Source organism: Canis lupus, chromosome 38 (genome assembly GCF_011100685.1).
Source record: "Canis lupus familiaris isolate Mischka breed German Shepherd chromosome 38, alternate assembly UU_Cfam_GSD_1.0, whole genome shotgun sequence".
Classification (NCBI taxonomy): Eukaryota; Metazoa; Chordata; class Mammalia; order Carnivora; family Canidae; genus Canis; species Canis lupus.
The window spans coordinates 12,078,181-12,102,007 of NC_049259.1; the positions used below are offsets into that span (position 1 = coordinate 12,078,181).

The window sequence follows — 23,827 nt, forward strand, 5'->3', positions numbered from 1 at the left end:
CTAATAATCGGTAAGCTAGCTCCAACACAATGAAACAATATCATGCTGTGTGGTAAGGGGGATCAGCGTATTTAATCCAGTTCTACAAAGTTGGCTCTTCAGTGGATAATCCACAAAATGGATCTTTAATTCCCACTGGCTCACCAGGGTAAGCAGTCTCAGGTTTATCACTTTTCTCCTTCCATGATGGTAGGATCTCAAAGGTGTTTAATTCTCACAGGGAAGCTGAATCATAATTGTCCACAAAGCACATCCACTGGGATGTGTATCTTTGTGCCTCTTCCTCCTGTTCTGTCAAATTGTGTTTCCTAAGGTGCTCAGTAGGTTGTCATCCTTAACCAAGGAATTTCAATACAAGTACAATACGATGTAAATTTAATACAAGGTATCTCTATTTACACTGAAGAATTCTGTTTACTGTAAGAATTAAACAACAACGCTTTAGTGCGTCATAAAAATAACACGGATAGTGAATATAGATGCTCCAAGCATATTTGTTTGTTTCCTTTTTTTTTTTTTTTTTCCAGTACAGCCTGGCAATATGAATATCAACTGTGGGCTTTCCCCCAAGGTCCAGATGATGATTGAATGTGGCAGATATCTCCCTGTGTGAATACTTGATCCTTCAATTAAAAAGGAAAAGAGAGAACAGCTTTCACATTGTGGAATGATGCCTTATTACTGTTATGCTCTCCTAAAAATGGAATCAACGGAATCTAAAAAAGATTGTGCTTGGGAAATCCTACCTGACAAACTGATAGGAGGTGTTTCATAAAAGTTACACAAGGTTTGCTCAAAACTGTCAGGCAGTTTTCCTAAGTGATTCGCTGAATTCTATAATCCATTTCTCCTATTAAAACTGAGCATTTCCCAGAAAGAGAATCGAATCGCACTGTGGCTGTTTAAAAATAAAGTTAGTTCAACATAAAAAGTGGGAAAAAAATAGTTATTTCTTCAAAACCAGAGAAAAATCAGAACAGAGATCTTAGGAATGTTGAGTGTTGTCACTGAGAATGATGCATCAAACAAGTCAAAGTATCTAAAAAAGAATTTTTTTTTTCATGTGGCTACATGGAATCCTGATTTATGAGCTTTTCTACAAAAAGTAGAAGCAGGAGAGTATAGTAAATAAAATCCTGCATTTTTCGAGTCATTCACACCTTGTTTGGTATTACATTCCTACTTTACTAGTTGTCTTGAGCAATTAATACTTATAAATCTGAGCTTCTACATCTGAATGTTAGAATAGCGATACCCATATCATGGCTGGTTGTGAGGATTAAAATGTCGTGCACACAGTTCTAAGCTGTATCTATTATTACTACTATTACCATCAGGGTTGGTAGGAAATCAAATACTTCTTTTTTCATATGGGTGAAGCACTTAGTATTTACATACACACCTTTTGATGTATATATTATAAAAGCCTATTTCTTTCTTATCATCTCTTAATGTGAAGGAGGACATATACAGAATGTGTATAAAATTCTGTAATTATTTTTCAACCACCCATTTCTGAAATCATACGTATGCTTAAAAACTAAACCAAATGGGGGCACCCGTGTGGCTCAGTCGGTTGAACATCCGACTCTTGGTTTCGGCTCAGGTCATGATCTCAAGGTCGTGAGATTGAGCCCGGTGCCCAGCTTGTGCCCAGCTCCTAGCTCAGTAGGGAGTCTTCTCAAGACTCTCCCTCTCTCTCTGTCCCTCTCCCTGCACTTGCTCTTCGCTTGCTCTCTCTTAAATAAATAAATGAAATCTTAAAAAAAAGACAAACTGAACTAAATGCTCTTTCAATCATGTTCTACTGGCTTCAAGGCTATGTGTAAGTCTGCAAAGACAATCAACTTCCCAAATTCTTTCTGTTCTTATCGACACAGTTGCCATTGTCTTAGTACATATCTGTCTATGAGTTCTCAAAACACCAGCCCAGTACAAGAAGCTGAATTAGGAAAATATTTTCATAGGTCCCTTAAGTACTCTTTGTTTTCTCATGAGGTCCCTGGGACCCTGCCTAATGGGTGCCCAGCTCTCCTTTTTCCCTGCGCATCTTGACATTACCTGATCTTGATGGCAGTAACAATCTGCCCTTTCACACTGAGGTGTGCAAAGCAGACCCAGTTTCACATGGTCTCTTCAGAATCTCAACAAATCACTGGGCTGAGGAAATCTTATGCCAAACGATCGGGTCTTTGAGCCTTCTGCAGGCCAAGGGAGAGATGCTTTTCTGCTACCTTTGAAATCGTTCACCTAAGTTACATAATTCTAAGACAATCATAAATGTGTGTTTACATGTGTTGTATGATTGCATATGCCTATGCTTCTCACATCCACACAATCACCATGTTATTATTGTCCCTATCATCAGTAAACATTAATTCCTTTAACAGCTACCCATGACTGGCACCCTGCCAATTGCTGGCACTAGGGAACAAGGCACATCCCTACCCTTATGTGGGTCACAATCTAACAGGGAAACTGTTTTAGTAAATTGACTTAGGTAAGGATAGTGGATTGTTACAAGCAATTGTAAATATTAATAAAGGATGAGAATTTCACATTCTATATTTCTGGCTACTATTTTAAAAATATTCTAATTAGTTTCAAATGTCACTCAATGTTATGCGAGGTAACAAGGAATGAATTTGCTGTAGTCAGATGTTTATGCTGATTTTAGCAAGGGGGACTTCAAGTGTGAGCAAATAAAACATATTTACAGATTCTAAGGCCTTGGCTTCTGAAAGGGACTATGGCTCATGAGATTTTGAGAGCTCTCAAAAGCATAATTATAATCATGCAATTGTAATCTTCACAACACAGGTCACTAAATTTATTAGACAGCAATCCTTTGTGCTACTAGCTCATCGATGGCTGGCGTTATGACAAAAGAAAAGTCCAGGTGCTACACAATAAAGGGTTCTTGTCTACCTAAAAGTGGCTCTTATTCGGGTTTAAAAATCCGGGTTTAAAAATCCTGCCTGAAATTGCAGCGTGCAGAGGGAACGTGGATGCCAAGCGCTCTGATTAGAGAGACAGAGCTAGAGTGTCACACCATTTTTCCAGGTAAATGAGGCAAGGGTCTAGAATTAAGTAGGACACTTTGAAGGAAAGCAAAACCTTAGGTGTGAATCAAGGATAAAGACCCGGTACTTAAAGACTACTTGGGTGGCTCAGTCGGCTAAGCAGCTGTCTTTGGTTCAGGTCATGATCCCCGGTTCCTGGGATGCAACCCTGTGTAGAGCCCCTTGATGCGCTCCCTGGGGAGCCTGCTTCTCCTTCTCTCTCTCTGCCCCTCTCCCCACACTCATGCTCTCTCTCTCTCAAATAAATAATTTATTTAATAAAAAAAAGACTACTTGGTAGACTAAGGCAATTAATAGCAAGTAGCATTATTTATAATAGCAAAATCATGGAAACGTAAATATCCACTGATAAAATATGGGTCACATAAGCTGTGGTTTTAGTCACCAGGATTCCATTGCCTTTTGAAACATTAGAGCTGAGCCCTGATCCCTGTCAGGGAAAGAGGTCTCCACCACGTTGTTAAGTGAGAAAAGCAAGTTGCACAACAGGCCAGCTAGCATAATCTGATTCTGATTTAACAAATGTATATTTTACATATCTGTCTTTATGTTACTATTAATTGAAACCTTTGTTTGTTTGCTTTAAACTAACACAGCCCTTAACCTTTTGTTCTTCTGGTATAAAGGCGTATTGCATTTTATTATATCCTCTCTATATCATATTTTTACAACTGTGGCAGAAAAAAAACACACAACCTAAAATTTGCCATCTTAACCTTTTTAAATGCATAGTACAGATTGTTAACTAAATGCACATTGTTGTATAACAGATCTCTAGAACCCTTTATTCTTGCAAAACAGAAACTATATTTGTTGACTAGCAACCCTCCATTCTTCCTCCCAACCCCTGCCCCCAGTTTTACTTTCTGTTTCTATGTGTTTGATGACTTTAGATACCACATATATGTGGAATCATGCCATATCGTTTGGTGACTGGCTTCCTTTAGTTAGCATGATGTCCTCAAGGTTCATCCATGTTGGAGCACGTGATAATTTCTTTTTTTAAGGGCAGAATAATATTCCATTGTATATATATACACACCACATTTTGTTTCCATTCATCCATCTGTGGACACTTGGGTTTCTTCCATCTCTTGGCTAATGTGAGTGATGCTACAGCGAATGTGGGTATACAAGGATCTCTTCAAGATCCAGCTTTCAATTTTTTTGGACAAATACCCAGAAGTGGGATTGTTGGATCACACAGTAATTCTATTTTTAATTTTTTGAGAAAGTTTCCATACTGTTTCCTATAATGGCTGCCCTATTTTACATTCCCACCAATGGTGCCCAAAGGTTCTGATTTCTTGACATCCTTGTCAACATTTGTTATTTTCTGTGCATTTGTTTTTTTCTTTTGATAGTGCTAATCAGCAAAGTTTTAATTGAGCATCTATTATGTGGGTCAGGCACTATTCTTAGAACTGCTGATACAACACAGAACAAAAGTTCCAGAACAGGAAAAATTCTCAGAGCACACGAAGCATGTCCTGAAGCAAAGAGCAAGCTTCCCAGCATAAGCTATAAAGTAGGAGCAGGCTGGGAGACAACAAAGAGAATGGAAATCAGAAGGGCAAGAGGCCATTCTCTTAGCCACTGGATCAGGATTATCATTAAGACTCTGATGAGTCACAAGTGACTGTTTAAATCAGAATCATTTATGAAAAGCAGACAACCTGTTACCTAAGCCATGCTGGCTAAAGGCTACCAATTGCTTGACAGGCAAGAACTAGACATTTATATCAGAACTTTTTATATCTCTCACATTTTGTCACATATGGACACATATTTGGAAACATACATACTTCCTATTACTGAAAGTGGGTTTATTATTTCTTCATATTTTTTTTCATGTTAGTAAGCCCTAGTGAAATATTCTATTTAGGTGTATAACTGACTAAAAGAGTCAAGATTTTGGATCCCAGAGCGTGCAAACCCCTGCAAGAAGCATCTGTTACACAACATGTCAGTCTAAATGCGTATGTATCTCTGGAGCTGCCACATGTAATGAAGACCCAGAGAGATGACACTCCCACATCCTATAGGGCTCCTCAGAGAGCTTCTTCTCCATACATTTGGCACCTTATTCACATCCCTACCTTACTGTTATTTGTTCCCTCAAGGAATCCCTGTATCTTGAAGATCAAGGATTAGGCAAATTCATCTTGGTATCATCAGAATGATGGCACCAAGTGGATCATAAAAAAATATACTTTGAATAAACAAATCCAGATTTTTGCAGGGTGTGAGGAAGCTCTTAAAGTTATCTGGGTGAGAAATATCAGTGACCTTCATTAGAGGAGTACAGTTGAGGGTCATGGGGGGTAAGACAAGTCAGGAGTGAGCAAGGGCTGATGTCAAGAATGCCACCCAGGTTTCTGGCTGGCGTGACTGGATTGTGCTAACCAGGAAAAGGAGAAACACAGGAGAAAGGGCAGGTAGAGCGGCAGAGAACATGTGGAGAAATCAATTTGGATATGCTCAAAGTAAAGGATAATAAAAATCCATGTGGAGGTCTCAAGAAAGGGTCCTAAGGAGAGTGGTCTCAGGTAGAGTGAATTTTAAATACTCATGAGCATTTTAGGATAACCAGGCCAAAGGGACATTTTGATTATTCAGGACTTTTGGTGGATACTACAGCCTACTTCTTCAGTCAGTGCCACTAAGATGGTTCCAATGATCAGATAAGTTTGAGAAACACTATTTAAAATAATTTGAGAGGGTTTCTTTAGTAACATAAGGATGAAACCTATTTTAGGCTGCAATGTATTACTCTTCTGCAGAAGACTCAAAAAATAAAAAGCAACTAAAATATAGCATAAATTGCAACATGGGCCTAGTTCCATTAAATTTGACCTATGTATACCTTAGAAAGAAAATTAAAAATTCTTAATTCAAATGCAAAAATGCAAATTCCTAAAGGAAAAACCTAGTGTCAGACCCCACACAGCTAAACAAATATGGTCCAGAAACAAATACATTTCAAACAAATATGTTCCAGGAATTGGCCCACAACTACTTCTGTTCTTTCTGTCGAATCATCAGAGAGCACTCTACAGTATACATGCTCTTGATCAAATGCAATTTTTCACAAGGGACAACTAAGTGAACAAAATATAATTAGGTGCCAACAGAAAGTACAACATACTCTTAGGCTCTGTGAAGGGAAAGAGAAATGATTGATTTGTGGTCATTATCATCTGTTGGGTACATTGGACACATACACAGATAAATTTGAACCTAGGACGAACAAAGTATGTGCCATCAAGAAAAGAGGGAAAGCTTCACTAGACTCAAGTAGAGTGGAACAATTTTATGAAATAAGAGGCCCACATTTGGAGACCTGGGTGGCTCAGTGTATTAGGCTTCTGCCTTCAGCTCAGGTCATGATCTCTGGGTCTTAGGATCGAGCCCCAAGTCTGGCTCCCTGCTCAGCGGGGAGTCTGTTTCTCCCTCTCTCTCTGCCAATCCTCCCCCTTCTTCCCCACCACTTGTACTCTCTCTCTCAAATAAATAAATAAAATCTTAAAAAAATAAAAAAGAGGCCCATGTTTACTTTTGAGGAATGAGTTAGGTTTCCACAGGTAAATATGCAAAGAAAATAGGGGTTGTCAACTCCAATTTTATAATCAAGAGAATCGGGGCTCACAGAATTTAGTACATTTCCCAAAGTAACACATTACTACACAGCAGAGATAATCTTTGTCTCTAGGCCTATTTGACTCCGCACCCACATCTTGCAACCCTCAGTAAGTCATATGTATTCTAGAAAGGAATATGTGTTACAAGGCTCTGTAAATGCAGCTTGAGTCATAAATTGAGAGTGATCTGAATATCAGACTAAAGAATTAGTATTTTATTCTTTAAGTTTTTAGGGGGAAGTATGGGGGCTTTACAAATAAGTAGAGGAGAATTTTTATTTATTTTTTTAGAGGAGAATTTTTTAACAACAATCAGATTATCCCTCTCCAGACGATAGACAATAAAAATCAAACCCTGGAAAATGTGGGGAAAGTGAAGAGAGAAGGAGTGGCGCAAAAGTTGGTTACTTTTTAAATGAACACTATTACCTTTTAAGTGTCTTAACCACTGCCCCACAATAAAAATTTTGAAATCTCTGATGTGATTAAACATAAGAAAATTAGAAAATTCTGATGTGATTAAACACAAGACTTTTGAATGCAATGAAAGTGTTACGGAAATCTCCAAAACCTCTCAAATTCTTTTTGGTTCAATGAATATATTTTAAAACTGCTTGTAAATGCACAAAACATAATATACAAATGTGCTTTGAAATGTCAAAAGTAATTCTCTGGTCTGCCTGGGATTCTGAGTACAGTTTGTGGTTCCAGGTGCCACAACACATGGGTATGAAGGAGAATGTTCTACTATGTAAATCCTGTAATAGCAATGAACAGCAATCCAATTGGAATAAATCACTACCATTTGCATTGCCACCTATGGACTAGATACATTTGTGGAGCACGAAGTATGACAAGATTTTCTGACTGTTTAATGTAAGTATCAAATAGAGATCCATTTATTTTTTTATTAGGAAATTTGTAACAGTACAGGCATCACTTCAATAACGGAGATAATCACTCACTCTAATTATTTGAGCTCTCTCCATTACCTCAAACATATCTAATGCATTTGCCAAAAGTTTAATTAAAATGAGATGACTGGAATAATTAATACCATAGTAAACATAAGACAAACTAATAAAATTTACAATTTTTTTCCCTTCCATTCTTTTTGGCTATGCTAAACGAGGCCATCTCAATTTTCAGTAACAAGCTACTTAAAACAATTCCTATGATGTTACAAGTCTTGAAAAGGGAACAAAATTTGATGTTAAATAAGTTTCCTGCCAGTGTGGAATAATGACACCATATTGTGTGAAACTTAAAGATATTTCAATAAATGAGTGAAGTAATTCCTACCTCCAAGGTATTACAAATTCTTTAGAACAAGATCTTATTTTAGTCAACTTTAACTGGTTAACTTAATTCTCTAAACTGTGCAAAGATGTGTATATCACTTAGGAATATACACAATCTACTTGAAGTTAAGTATAAATACCTATGTATTTAATATATGCACTGTTTAAAAACTGCAGGTTCAAGTATCTACATATAATATATTAAAAACGCAGAGTTCCAAGTGGTGGTCTCTTTTAAGAAAAACTTATTAAAGCAAAAGCATTTTGAAATAGATTATGTGCATGGACTTTCCATCTCTCTACCTCTCCGAGAACGAACTAATGACTGTCCAAAACAAAAAGTCATTGAAAATACAGCATCACTGTCATAACAGCACTTCGTTCCTCATCTGTTCTCTACACCTCTTCTGGACTGTATTGAACAATAAGATGCAGTACACAAGAACTATCAAAAGGGAGCACTTTTGAGCCACCAAAATTGTGTGTTAGCCTAAAAACTACAATCTCCCAACTGCAGACAATGATACGATCTCAGGTATTTTATGTGCTAAAATGATCATTAAAAATTAAGCACCACATATAAGCTGCCATTTCGAATATTAATTTACCTTTGCTAATCATCTTTTTAACTTGAGGCTAAAAGAGTTCACTTACCATTTGGATATTCAGGCTCAGTCCAGGAGATGTTAAAGGAGTGAGGTGAAGAGGAGTGCGCTTTGGGAGTTGGCACACCTTCGGGTGCCCCCTCATCAGTCAGGGCCTCACTGGCCTCGCTCACTGTGCACCCGCCCCCTGTACAAGCCTGAGGAGAAATGCAAAAAAACACATTTCACTCTAGGTCCCAAAAGTTTTAGTAGAGCATCGAAAAAAGAGAATTCATAATAAGAGTTCCAGATTCTTTGAAATACAGCTTTCTTGATTCCCCACCCCTCACCCACCACCACCAAATAAATTTGTTTCAATGCTGATGTTTGACATTTAATTTATTGCTTTCTAGGACATAAGATAGCCATTTCTGATAGTTAGAAAACAACCCCAAACGTATGCATGTATGAATTACAAGTACATCCTATGTTGGAGCCTTGAGATAGGGCATGTATGACCTAGGTGAATAGCCCTGATGAAATTAGCCTTGCACAGAGTTTCCCAGAATGAATTAAGTGCATGCACGCGCATACACACATGCGTGTGCACACACTCCATGAGGGCTGTATAGAGACTGAAACCACTTCGAGGTAAAACAAGTGATTTTGAGTAAGAGAAAAGATCTACAACAAATATAATTGCCTTTTATTGCTATAGCGTGACCAATATGTTTAAAGTATAATACAATGTGAAATTGAATAAAATAGTATTTCTCATATATCAGCAACAAAGCAGTTGTTGAATGACTGTTTAATGGCTTAAAGGGTCGAATCACTGATTCATGTGCCAGAGGAAATGGGCTCATTACACAGGCCAACAAACATAGTGATCATAGAATCCTCTCATTCCCTAATAAGGTATTAATAATGCCATAAATGAAAACCTGGATGTGAAAGATACCTGGGGGGGGGGGGAGCTCAGTTGGTTGAGCATCTGACTCTTGATTTCAGCTAAGGTCATGATCTCAGGGTCATGGGACTGAGCCCTATGTCAGGCTCTGGGCTCAGCATGGAGTCTGCTTGTCCCTCTACCTCTGCTTTTCCCCCTGATCGAATGGACATACATTCTCTCTCCCCCTCTCTCTCTTTCAAATAAATAAATGAATTTTAAAATAAAAAGTTACCTGGAAACTGCTGTGTGCACTCTCATAATTAACTTCAAGTAATTCCAAGATAAATGTTTAAGTGTATTAGGAAAATATTTTTGCTACCTTATTGGATAAACATTTCTCCAGGAAGCCAAGATAGACCCACAGGGTTTTTCCAGACTATATTTGCTAGCAAATATTAGCAATCATATCTTTATATAACACAGATATTTGAAAACCCCACTTAACCTTTGTTCTGTATCTCTTTATGTTCCGCTGTAATTTACACAATCAAATTTAAAAACATTTCAAAAAGCACGAAAATTTACCAAAAACCGATTGAGAAAATGAAGCAAAATCATAGGACAATGTAAAAAGCGGGTAGTTATTTTATCCATTTTCATGGAAGGTAGAAATTGCTAGTATAAAAAAATTTAAAAACCTTTTTTATTTCTTTGGGCCTTCCCCTGCTTTTCAGCTTGATATTGAGGGAACAACCTTTTGATACTTAATACAGTTGAAATTCTTTTCCCTAAAAATAAGATAGAGTTGACTTAATTTAAATGATATTTTCTTACATTGCAGTATACTATTTGCCAAGTTGTTGCAAAGTCTCTATTATAAATGTAAATATTAAATGGTCAGTAGACATGGAGCTCAATTTCATGTTTTCTTGTAAGAATACAACAGTAGCCAAATCTTCAGGATAATTTCTCATCAGCGTAAGCAAGTTTCTGATGGGTTAAACCGTAGCTTGGGCATGAAATTGCATTAAGATTGGGACCTAATTAACCTCTGTGGGTTCCCTCTAATTCTCAGCTGCAGCATGTGCATATATATGGAAGAGATAAACCATCCTCTTCCTAAGAACAGAATCTTTGCAAATAAAGAGGAATCAATTGAGCTTGTGGCCAAACTATGACTCAAAGCTCTAGGACATGTCATTGTTAGTGCCAGAAATAACTACCTGAACATTAAAACAGAAAAATTAAAAACAAACCAAACATTTCAAACATGCTAAAAGTCCACTAGAAAACATGTCATGAAAAGAGACCAAGTGGGAAGGCCAAATTATCAAAGGAAAATGATAGAACATTCTTTTCAGTCCTCAGAGAAAGAGAAATCTATTCACTTGCAGTTCCTAGATTTTTTTTCTTTAGGAGGGGAAAAATGTTGGAGCATATTCTTGTTACACTCATAACACATTGGGGTTTAATTCCAGTAGTCTATTTGTCACTATTATTTCTCTTATTATGTCCGAAGAATTGCCCCCAGCTAACTCTCCTCAAAGAAACATTGTACTATAAGACATGTAATTATATATATATGTGTGTGTGTGTGTGTGTGTGTGTTTAAAAATAAAATGTGAATTGAAATTTACTTTGTTTTGAGAATTTTAGGATGTTTTTAGAATTTTAGGATGCCTTTTGGGGTAAATAAAGACATCCTCTGGTTTGGAAGGATTGATCTTTGGGCTATGTCATCTAAGATCCATAAACTCATAATTTGACAAAGGAGGCTTCTAAGAATCCGGAGTTTACAAGAGAATTTTTCTTGCAAATAAAACAGAATTTATAAAGAGGCTGCTGAAATAACAGAATTACCTGTAAAATATTTTATTTGGTTTTCTTCCAATTTTTTTTGCATGTATTTAGAGGTGGTAGGTGAGCAATTCCTTCAACAAGGAAATACATGCTCTTAAAGTCACTTCTGATTGGTCAAATTTAATTGATATTATCTAAATTAAATTGGACCAATAAGCATCTTGTTTGACCTACTAGCACCAGAGGTCACTGCATGCAATGCAACTGAATGCTGATTAAAAGTCTGGTTTGGAAAAACTAAATAGTGGGATTTTGATTAAAGATGCCTTTATGAAGAGACAAGGTCTTTGAAAGCCTCTGAGCCTTTACAATAAAGTATTTTAATCCATCTCCTATAGCTTTTCTCAAGCTATTTAAATTTTTTTTTTTATTTAAAAATTTTTGTTTTTGTTAAATGACAAAGTCACACTACCACCCCTGAAATGGCCAGTAACTTCTGGTTAAACAGGACTCTGAATTTTGGTATAAGGAAGTGAGTAACTAATCAATGTGTATCGATTATTTTGAAATGATGACTATCAGGAACATCCAAAGCTAGCATTCCCTTTTTCAATAGTTTGTTTCCAGGTAAGTAAGCTCTGAGGATATTAAGAATGCAGCATACCTTAAAGTATGAAGTAAAAGAACAAGGCCATGTTACTATAAATGATCTTTTGAAAAATTAAGCTCATCATTTCCAAGAATCTTTCCAGGAAAAGTATTTAACATTTAACATTCATCAAGAGGTAAATGTCTCACGGAAATATGAAAATTATCAAACCATACATATCTTGCTACTTGTCTGTCTTACTAGCTTCTTCATTTAATTACTGACTTATTATCTTTATTCAGAGCTACCACATTCCACAATACCATTTGTTGAGTGTACTGACACATTATGCTGTTTCTTCTAGGAGAAAAAGCATATGCTTGGAACCACACAGTCCCCGACTCTGACATTTTACAGCAAATCATTTAATTCATATCAGAAATCTCAGATTCTTTTTTTTAATAAATTAATTTTTTATTGGTGTTCAATTTACCAACATACAGAATAACACCCAGTGCTCATCCCGTCAAGTGTCCTCCTCAGTGCCTGTCACCCACTCACCCTCACCCCCCACCCTCCTCCCCTTCCACCACCCCTAGTTCGTTTCCCAGAGTTAGGAGTCTTTATGTTCTGTCTCCCTTTCTGATGAAATCTCAGATTCTTTATGAAATATATATACTTAGTATTCCTTCATTCATCCATTTATTCAAGAATTGTTTGCTGAGCTTCCAGTTTCTACTAGGCACTGTGCTTGACTCCGCGGACAGAATTTTGAAAGATTCTGTCTCCACCCTTCAGGAATTTATAATCCAGTTAACAGGAAAAATTAAATGAAGCCACTTACTTGAAGTAACACAGTCTCTGAGTCTAGAGTAAACCACAGTGGTTTGAATTCTCATGTATCTTCTTCTATTATTTAAGGCTTTGCTATCTGTGTGTTTTATTTTCCAGAACTTTCAACATGCTAAGACTACCTATAAAGGCAACTTTACTTGGCTGAGAACCTAATTTCCATCTACTAATCTAATGACCTTGAAAGCCCGTTATTATGTCGAAACTGACATATACAATAATCCTTCAATTAACCAAGATGAATCTAAAATGTTCCGGTTCACTTAATTTACTTGTTATAGAGTTAAGAAAAAAAACCTTTTAGTTGAATACTTTCTAAAAAAATATTAGTATATTTTTTCCACTAATAAATACAGTGAAATAAAAAATAATGTGAGCAAATTTATTTCCCTAACAAGAGTTAGGGCAAGGACTTCCACATCTTTATGACGTCCTGCATCAACATTATTCAGTGGCTGACAGATCTCATTTGACTCCATAGAATATTGTTTGGGATCACAGAATGATTTAGTGTCATGGAATTTTTAGGGCTCAAAGAGACGTTAAAAATAATTTCATCCAAAGCCCTAATTTTAGGCTTAAAGAACATAAAAATCAGTGCAATTAAGTGAATTTGTCTTTGGTTACACAGTTAGTAGCAAAATCTGAATTGAAACTCAGGGGACTAGACTCCCAATGTAGTGGTATTTATTTTTCAAGATATTATAGATGTATAAAACATTGGAGATTGAGTAGATTTTCACTGATCGCCCAGCATATCCTAAAAATTGACTTGGGAGTCGAACTTTGTTTCACATTTGCCTCCTGATAACACCAAAGAGCACAACAATTTCTGTTTAATTTTGGTTGTTTCTATGCAAGAGAGTCTTTTCTGGGTTTTGATATTACCACTGTTTTGAGAATAGTGTGGATTTCTGTATTAGTTTTTGAAAATCAAGTTTTTGAAAATCATTTCTCACATCTTGAGTAATACAACTAAGCAATCAAAGATGCTGTTTTATAAGCCTATCCGTGTGCTGAACACCTAGGCACATGGAGTCAGTTCTGAATAGGATTTTAAACATTGTCTGATTGTCCTTGTTTTGTGGTGTCAGGTCAGACAGTTAGCAATAGTTGAATGTAGTTTATTTTCTCGTGGTATAATATTTAGAGCATTCAAGAGCATGTTAAGTAAAATGAATGCATACACAGTGTCTACATAAATGTAAATTTATTCATAATCAAGAGCAGAATATTTTCTATGGCATTTATCAAAGCAAATATCCTTATATAGGTATTGCTATAAAATGAAGAGTGTGTTTAAAACAAATAGGGACAATCTCATGTTTATATTCAGTTATTTTCAGATGTGCTATTAAACTTAAAAAAGATTATATTTCATCAAAAAACAAAGGGAACCACTGAGTATAAATTCCACAGTAATATCAAGGTCTTTTAAAAGACCTTTGTATAAAAGTGCTATTTTGCATTAAAAAATGCTATTGTCTGTCTAAAGACCTCTAAAGTATGTTGATTCTAGGGTTTTATTAAGTGACTGTTCTTTTGAGATAGAAGTGTAATGTAAACCAGACTATAATAACAATCCAGAATATCTGGGGGTCATTTAAACCTTAATTTTAATATATAAGACCTAAATTTTCATACTGTACATTGTTTTCCAGATGAATACAAGCTCCATGGGGAAATAACCTTATTAATTCAGGCATTTTAGAAAAGGCCCTTACCAATTATGACATTCTGGAAATAATAAAGAAGAAATAATTTCTAATAATCCCAAATTAGATTTGGGGAAAATCTACTGACTCAGATTGTTATGCTATCATTTTTGCATAATACAAAATAAATAGGCAGGTATTAGATCACATTCCCATTTACAGTGTGAAGTGAGTTTTCAGTCTCAATAGCAATACATGTATTTCGGGTTTTGGGTTTTTTTTAAGTGAGGGAGAGAGAGAAGATGGGACATAGGAAGAGAGAGGCAGCAAGGGAAGGGAAGAGAAACTGACAAAAGTAAAGTAAACTTACTCCCAGCTTGATGAGATATTTGTTGCCAGGGGACAAGTGTCGTAGCTGGTGATCCTGAAAAAGTTCTGTACTGTTATAGATGACATCCCAAATTGTAAAATCACGCGTGTGATTTGAAATATATAGTATATAGCGCTCCAGAATCCCATTTACATTTCTTGGTTGTTTCCACCTGGGAATGGAAAAATATAGCATGACTATCCATTATTCGTTCAAGTCAAACCTGAAATGTGCAAGATTTTTTTTATTTTTATTTATTTATTTATTTGTTTTTTAAAAAGATTTTATTTATTCATTCATTTATTCAAGACACACAGAGAGAGAGAGAGAGAGACAGAGAGACAGAGAAGACAGAGACACAGGCAGAGGGAGAAGCAGGCTCCATGCAGGGAGCCCGACGTGGGACTCCATCCCCGGTCTCCAGGATCAGGCCCTAGGATGAAGGCAGGTGCTAAACTGCTGAGTCACCTGGGCTGCCCTGTGCAAGATTTTTAAAGGACGCATATGAACTTGGATTTATGCCACTCAACACACACACACACACACACACACACACACACACTGAAAGCTTTAAAAAAAAAAAAAAAACCCAAGTACTTATTAAATGTCCCTCCTGAATGGTGTAAAGAAAATATGACATAGTGCCTGCTTTCTAGTTACTTATAATTTTAATTAGCTAATAATATAAAAAAATGTGTGCGTACTTGATTTCAAACTTAAGCCACAGAACAAAAATTGAGAGAAGTAGAACATTTGAGAATTTATGAAAAATGGAAGCACGAGAGAGAAATAATATAATTTTCAAAATTTTTTTTTTCTTTAAAAAATGCAGCAATCTCACGTAGAATTAACATGTCACTATAGAATGCAGAGAAGGTGAGTGCTGAAGTGCTGAAGCAGTCAAATAAAACTTCATGGATAAGGTGAGACACTACCTAGACAGAAGTCTGTATACTTGATGGATCGGATTTAGTAGGTAAAAGGAAAAGTAGAGGGAATTCCACAGAGGGCTTACAATGTGTCAGTGAACACGAGCCGGACAAATCATAAAATAGAAATTGGTCAACAGACAAATACTTAGAGTCGTGGGAAATCTTGTAAGTAATGGGGGCTCAGCTTAGGGCAGCACCGAAGGCCAACAGGATGGCTCAGACCCGGAATAATAGGATATAAATCATAATGTTTTCCAGCTTGAATGAATATAGTAATGTACTCAATCCAAACTCTTCTCTTATGGATGAGAAAACTGAGATCCGCAGAGATGAATGGAAAGAAGTATTACCTGGTGGCAAGAGAGGTTGCTAAGCTTTGACTCAGTAGGACAGTACACCTTGTACATCACAGATTAGGAAATGGGTAAGAATTGCTTAATATCAAAAATAATCTGAACATGCCTAGAGGCGAAAGTTCCTTCTCTCTGACTTCAACTGCCAAGGGAACGAGAAGGTCCTAGTTTATACTCAAAAAGAGTATAAAAAAAAAAGAGTATATATTTATTTTTATATTTATATTTATTTTTATTTTTATACATATATTTATACTTTAATTCCAGCTCATCATGGATAACGCCTCCCCTACAGAAAGCCCAACGCAGTCCTGTAAGTGGTCAGTTTCCCTTTGCTGAAGTTTGCACAGAATCTGTGTAAGTAGGTAGCTCAGCCTGATTGCATAAAGACAAAATGGAAATTAAGTTGGCAAGTGATAATCAAAGGTTCCCAGAACCACTGAACTAATCACTTCTATGCATTTCATCACAATAAAATTAATTTTATGTCACAAACCCTTCCCTTGATTGAGCTCACTGGGACTCTTGCATAAACCTGTGTGCGACAGAGACGACATTTCTACTTACTGTACATATATAGTTCTAGAATCCAGGACAGTCAGAAGTGGGGAGTCCACGTGTTCTGGTGGCAGCTGTGCGGTGTACAGGATGACCAGGGAACTGTTTGTACATCCCACGTGCGTGCAGGCACTGAGCAGGAACTGGTGGGGTGTAAATACTGCTAAATCTAGAGGGTGGAGGAAAAAAAAGAATTTATTTACCACCGTATTTTTTTATTCAGGTGATCTCATTCCTCCTCTACATTCCTACTTCTTAGAACGGTTAAAGTCAAGCTTAAAACAAGAATCAATAGCCCTAAAAAAATCAATAGCAATAAAATATAGGCTGTTTTATCCTCTAAATGTACTACGGTTATTTTTAAATAGACAAGTGTCAGTCAAACTCTGGCTTTAGCTTTTTCATTTTCACAATTTGACTGTCTGCTCGAATCTCTACGACCAGGTAAATCATTTTCTGAGTTTAGAGTGACTTCAACTGTTCTGTTAAAAAATAAATGAGACATTGAAATTATTTTTACAGTATATTTGAAGAAGTTGCTTTCGAAATGCAAATACATATCTTGTAATGATGACTTTGTGCTTGTAATTCCTTCTGCCTAACTCCTTTCTTCTGTCCACCTGACCAACTATTATTTGACCTTCAAGTAGTCCAGCTCAGTGCAAAAGCCTGTTTCTACCTTGACACATTCCTAGCACATCCTGCCGTGACCCCTGGCACAAGGTGGAGCTCTTATCCTCTCCACGGATCTGGCTCCCATGGATGTGCTCACACCCTCTGCAAAGCATTATAGTGCTGTCACGATGATTTGTTTACGTGACCCTCTGATCCATGAAACTGAACATTGTGAGGGAAGGATTCATTTTGCATCCTCAGTGTCTAGCACAGTGCCTGGCGCATTGTAGGTTCTGAATATGTGTTTGAATAAATGAATCAGGAGCTAATGAATGAGATGATCTAGAAACAGTTGATTCCCTTGCATCAGAATAAGGCAATCTGTAATTTAATAATTCAGCTCTGAAATACCCTGAGCACTTCATTTATAAAGTCACTCAATATCTCCCCCTCTCTGTGCCCCTCCCCCAACTCATTCTTGCTCACTCCGCATGCATTCTCTCTCTCAAATAAAAAAGTCTTTTTAAAATGATCATTAAAAAGGTACTCAATAATCATTTCGCTGATGAATATAACCAAAGTTCAGTCAACTTTACTGAGATTTAAATATCATTCATACTTTTATACTCCTAGAAGAAATTATTATTTTCCCGGAATATTTTTGAAATACGTTAGTCACAATTTAAGGGACACATCTTTTTAAGCCTCATTAACCTTGAACCATTAACCATTTCGTGTTTAGAAGATTAATGAAATACAACCTGATTTAGGGAAATAGATTTTGTATTGGACTGACAGCAAAAGTAAACCAGAAAAGAACACTTTGATTTTCATGCAAAGTACAGTCAGTTGGTTAAACATGTAGGTCACCAAAACAAGGCAAAAAACAAAAACAAAAACAAAAAAACCCACAAATAATTTTATGCTAAATATGGTTAGTCTAGACCAAAAGAGTGATCATCAAGAATAGATTCACAATGCTTTGAATTCAGCCCTATTCTCTTTCTAATTTTATCCTACTGGGATTCAGTGATACCAGCTGAAGTGGGCATCCCTAAGCTATGCGATCAGATGTGTTAGAAGACAATTTGAAGCTGGTGGTGAAGCAGGATGCCGTTGCCCAGGACTGCTGGAGACATGACAGGCTCAGCTGCAACACATGTGCATGAGTTAGGCCTGGACGACCTCCATTTGGACCAACATTCTATGAAAATTACTAAGTTAAGAATCACGAGAACAGTGGTCTCATATGTTACAGTGAGTGTAAACCACTATTTACTGTAGGAAAATTTCATGCAAACAACAGTAAGCCTGGGTGGTTCAGTGGTTTAGTGCCACCTTCAGCCCAGGGTGTGATCTGGAGACCCGGGATCAAGTCCCATGTCAGGCTCCCTCCATGGAGCCTACTTCTCCCTCTGCCTGTGTCTCTGCCTCTCCCTCTCTGTGTCTCTCATGAATAAATAAATAAAATCTTAAAAAAAAAAAAAAAAACATTGCCTATATAGCAGGTCCTAATTCTGGCCCAAATTCTAATGAGTAAATATGCTAACCATTATCTGCCATTCTCCTGTTCTCTTCACCTTCTCCAGATCCATAGGAACTCAGTGACCAAGCAATTGCCCATCTCTATTATCAGTCTGAATTCCTTGCATTCCCGAGGAAAGGGAAGCTGGAGATTTGACCCCAAATCCATTTTCAGGAGCAAAATTGAGGAAGACACAGCCTAGAGTAAAGCAGGAATCCTTGATGGGTGAGTCAGTGCAATTAGGAGAAAGCTGTAGTATTCGAACATCAGAGTTCATCTAACTTTTCTCAAAGAACATGCTTCTGTCGAAATTGTATTCCATGAGGTCAATTCCAAGTGACTTCGGAATATTTTGCATGAGCCTCCCTCTGGCCATTTCAGATTGTCTTGGTCTGTGGAAATGAGACTCCATGCTATAATGGTTCTTTGGCCAACAGACTCTGTGGTGGGGCAGTTTTCTTGTTTCCTTACATTCTAGCTTGTTGAGGTGGGGGTTTGGCTACCCAGCTTATAGGTGGTAAGGAAGTCATACCATTCAAATATGGCCTGATGATTGCTTGTCTGTGTTCGTTGGAACAGACTTGCACATCTAAAAATCCTTAATTAATTCTTAGTTACCTTTGTGAATCCTTAGTTACCATTCTCAGGCTGGTAAGATCAGATTGCATCACTATGGTATCATCATATTCCAAGGTCTCTTTATCACATATTGCACCACTCTCCACTCCCTTTCATACTATACCTCCATACTTTGAAAGTGACCTTGATCACCAAATGAGTTCCTACACTCACCAGGAATATCTGCCTCAGATGCCCACCAGCCTCCTATAGTAATTAGTTCCAGGGTTACCATCTATATCTGGTTTTTAGTAATTAGTTCCAGGGTTACCATCCAAATCTGGTTTTTATGACACAATATCCTCCTCTATGGATTGGGCAACTTGTTGGGGACTGGGAGAGACCAGGATGAAGAAGTAAGTATGTTTGGGAGGGTCGCGTTACTTCAGAGGCCCAGTATGAGTGATGAGCCAAGGCCAAAATACCAAATCCCGTCAAGTCCTGCATTCATAGTTCAGGTTTACCCCCAGACTATCTAAAGTGTTATGAAGTTTATGGATGAGGAAGATAGGAAACAGCATGGTTTTAACTAAAATGTCTAGCAGGGTTTAAGGATGTTAGTGGTATATAATCGAAAAGTGCTACAGAAAACAGAGAAAAGAGCAAGAAGAATCAGGAGTGATTCTGGGTAATTGTAAAAGGCAAGAGTCAGTGGAGGCTTTGGCAGGAAAGTGACATATTGAGCAAAGACTTGGAAGGGGTGAGAGTAAATCTGGGATTCTATGGGGAGGGCCATTCCAAGAGAGAACAGATAGCAAATGTTTAGAAGGAGGAACATGCCTGGCACAGACATAGCAAGGAGGGCAATGTGGCTGCAGCTGAGCAAATAAGGCAGACAGCAGTAAGAGGTGACATCAGAGCTTTAAGGAGGGACCAGATCATATGAACCTTGTAGGTCTTTGCACAGATTTGGGATTTGAATCTGAGATCCTACTTAGACCCTACAGGATTTTGAACAGAACTGTTGCACAATCAGATGGATTTCATGAGTTATCGCCCTGGCTGCTGGGTGGAATATTGACTACAGTGAGCGAGAACATAAGCATAAATCTCATTTAAGAAGATATTGTAATCAAGTAAGTGGAGACTTGTCATAAGTAAGAAACAGTTAGATTCTGGATATGGGTTTTCCCCAGCTCTATTAAGGTATTAGCATATAACATATGTAAGATTAAGATGTACATTGTGATGATCTGATGCCCATATACATTATAAAATGCTTACCACAATAAGGTTAATTAACATCTCTATGCCCTGCATATGATTACTTATTTGTGTGTGGTAATAACGTTCAAGATTTACTCTCTTAATGACTTTCAAGTTTAAATGCAGTATTGTTAACTATGTTTACCATGCTGTAACTTAGATCACCAGAACTTATTCATCTTATAGCTGGAAGTGTGTTCTCTTTGACCGACATCTCCCTACCCTTCTCCTCAAATCTGGCCTCAATTCCTTGGCAACCATGATGCTGCTTTCTAGTTCTGAGTTAGGCTATTTTATTCCACATATAAGTGGAAACATTTAGTATTTGTCTTTTTCTGTTTGATCTACTTCATCTAGCATAATGCCCTCAAGGTCTATCCATATTGTCTCAAAGGGCAGGAATTCCTCTTTAGATGGCTGAGTATCATTCCTGTGTGTGTATGTGTGTGGGGGGGGGTGTATCTGTATCTATAAGCTTATTTTACTATAAATCTAGTTTAAACTCAACATATAAGTGAGATCATATGGTATTTGTCTTTCTCTGTATGACTTTACTTAGCATAATATCCTCAAGGTCCATCCATGTTGTTGCAAGTGACTTCATTATTTTATAATATTCTACTGTGTGTGTGTGTGTGTGTGTGTGTGTGTGTGTCACATTTTCTCTATCCTTCATCCATCAGAGAACGTTTAAGTTGTTTCCATATCTTGGCTATTGAATACAATACTACAATGAACACTGGGGTGCATATATCTTTTTGAGTTAATGTTTTCATTTTCTTTGGGTAAATACCTAGAAGTAGGGTTGCTAGGTCATATTTTAGTTCTAGTTTTAATTTTTTTTTGTGGGACCTCCATGCTGGTTTCCATAGTGGCTGCATTCAATTTACATTCCTACCTATAGCATACAAGGGTTCCTTTTTCTCCACTTTCTTATCAACATTTGTTATTTTCTTGTCCTTTTGATAATAGCCATTCTAATAGATGTGAGGTGATATCTCATTGTTAATAATTTAGATTTGCATTTTTATGATGATTAGTGATGTTGAGTATATTTTCATATACCTGTTGACTATCTGTATGTCTCTGTTTGAAAAAGATTTACTCAGATCTTCTGTCCACTTTTTAATTAGACTGGCTTTTCTGTTTGTTTTGCTATTGAGTAGTATGGGTTCTCTATACAACTTAGATATTAGATCCTTATCAGACATATGATTTGCAAGCATTTTCTCCCATTCAGTAGGTTGCATTTTCAACTTGATGATTTTTTTTTCTGTGCAGAGCCTTTTAGTTTGATATAGTTCCACTTGTTGATTTTTGATTTTTTTGCCTTTGCTTTTGGTGTCAGAGCTGAAAAATCATCACCAAGACCTAAGTCATAGAGCTCATTGTCTATGATTTCTCCTAGAGATTTTATGGCTTCAGGTTTTACATTCAAGTCTTGAGTGCAGTTAATTTCTGTGAATGGTATAAGATGGTGGTCCAGCTTCATTCTTTTGCATGTGCCTGTCCAGTTTTCACAACACCATGTATTGAAGAGATTGTCCTTTTCCATTGTATATTTTTGGCTCCTTTGTTATAAATTAGTTGACCATATATATATATATATATATATATATATATATAATTTCTGGGCTCTCTATTCCATTCCATAGAGATGTGTGTCTGTTTTTATGCCAATACCATACTGTTTTAAATACCATAGCTTTGTAACATATTTTGAAATCAAGTAGTATGATGGCTCCATACACGGAGCCAGCCTAGGTAGGGTTCAACCCAGGGCTGAACAGGGTAGGTCTGGAGTAGTGAAGTGAGATGCTCACTTTACTCTCCTTCTCCCAGGGAGAGAGTCTTGGTCTGTGCTGGGCTGTCTGGATTTAGGGCAGGGATAAATGGAAGTAATGTGAGTCTATCCTTCCTACCCTCCTTCATGCATATTCTCTTATTTCTGTGCCCTATCCAAGTGCTATATTCCCTTATTTGAAATCCTTGGCTCTTGTGAAGATTATTTTGAGTGTGAATAGTTCTTCAAATTGATGTTTCTGGGGGTGGGGGTGAGAATTGGGGGATTGATGGAAGGAACCAAGAAGTCCCTATGCTGCCATTTTGCTGAAATCCCTCCAAAGGGATCCCTGGATATGTTTTAGAGGCAAAACTATAGGATTCCTCTGTACCCTGGAGGTAGTATGTGAGAGAGAAAGAAAGGAGATAAAGTTGACTCCAAGGTTTTTAGTTTGAACAAAGGCAAAAATGAGATAACCATTAATTTGGTTGAAAAAGATCACAGGAAAAAAAAAAAAACAAGTTTTGAAGGGGAAGATAAAGAATTCATGTTTTAGACACAGCAAGTTTGAGATAATAATTAGACAAACAAATGGAGAGGTCAATTAGGCAATTTGAATATAAATTTGGAATTTCAGGAAGAAGTCCTGAACTGAAATATAATTTAAGATGTCATCATCATATATATTATATTTAAAGTGGATGGGACACTAATAGAGTGAGTGTAGATAGAAAAGAGAAAAGGTATAATGATCCAAACTTTTGGTATCTTCTTTTTTTTTTTTTTTCTAGGAGTAAAGCAGTAACCAAGAAAACAAAGAAAGAGGCAACTGGGAAGGTATGAGAAAAACAAGAAGATTATAGTATCTGGAAGTCAAATTAATTAAATGTTTTAAAGGCGAGAGATCAAATAAGACAAGGACCAAAGATTGACCGTTGTTTAACAATATGTCAGGCATTGGTATTTGTGCAATAAAAGTTTCAGTGAAGTTATAGGTGTCAAAGGCTGACTCAAGTGAATTTTTGAGAGAGCAAGAAAAGAACCAGAGATAGTGAATATAAACAACTTTTTCAAGAAATGTTGTTGTAAAGTAGAAAAATGAGACAATAGAGGGAAGGTAAGTAGAGTCCAGGGATTTAAAAAAAGATCATTTAAATGAATTAAAAATTATGTTGTATGTTGATGGGAATGAAACAACAGAGAGGACAAAATTAGTAATGGATGAAAAAGGAGATAATTTACTGTAGCTTTGCCTTGATTATGTGAAAGAATGGGATCTAGTATGAAAGCAGAAGATTTGGACTTAGAAAGAGCAAGGACAGATACTTTTTAGTTATCGGAGAGAAGGCATACTATGTGGGTATGAATGCTGGTAGGTGGCCAGGTGGTCCTAGGAGTGCGTGGGATTTATCTTATAACTGCTTCAGTTTTCTCAATGAAGAAAGAAGCATGATCATTAGTGAAGAGTGA

At 36.9% G+C, this 23,827-nt stretch overlaps 1 protein-coding gene across 1 annotated transcript in view; it reads right to left on the reverse strand.

Annotated features, from left to right (window-relative positions):
• Nucleotides 1–23,827, reverse strand: part of USH2A (usherin) — a 702,892-nt gene that overhangs the window by 338,743 nt on the left and 340,322 nt on the right. Inside the window, 3 exon segments of the mRNA XM_038586435.1 lie at nt 8,680–8,827; nt 14,768–14,939; nt 16,620–16,779. Coding sequence (XP_038442363.1) covers nt 8,680–8,827; nt 14,768–14,939; nt 16,620–16,779 — 480 coding nt within the window.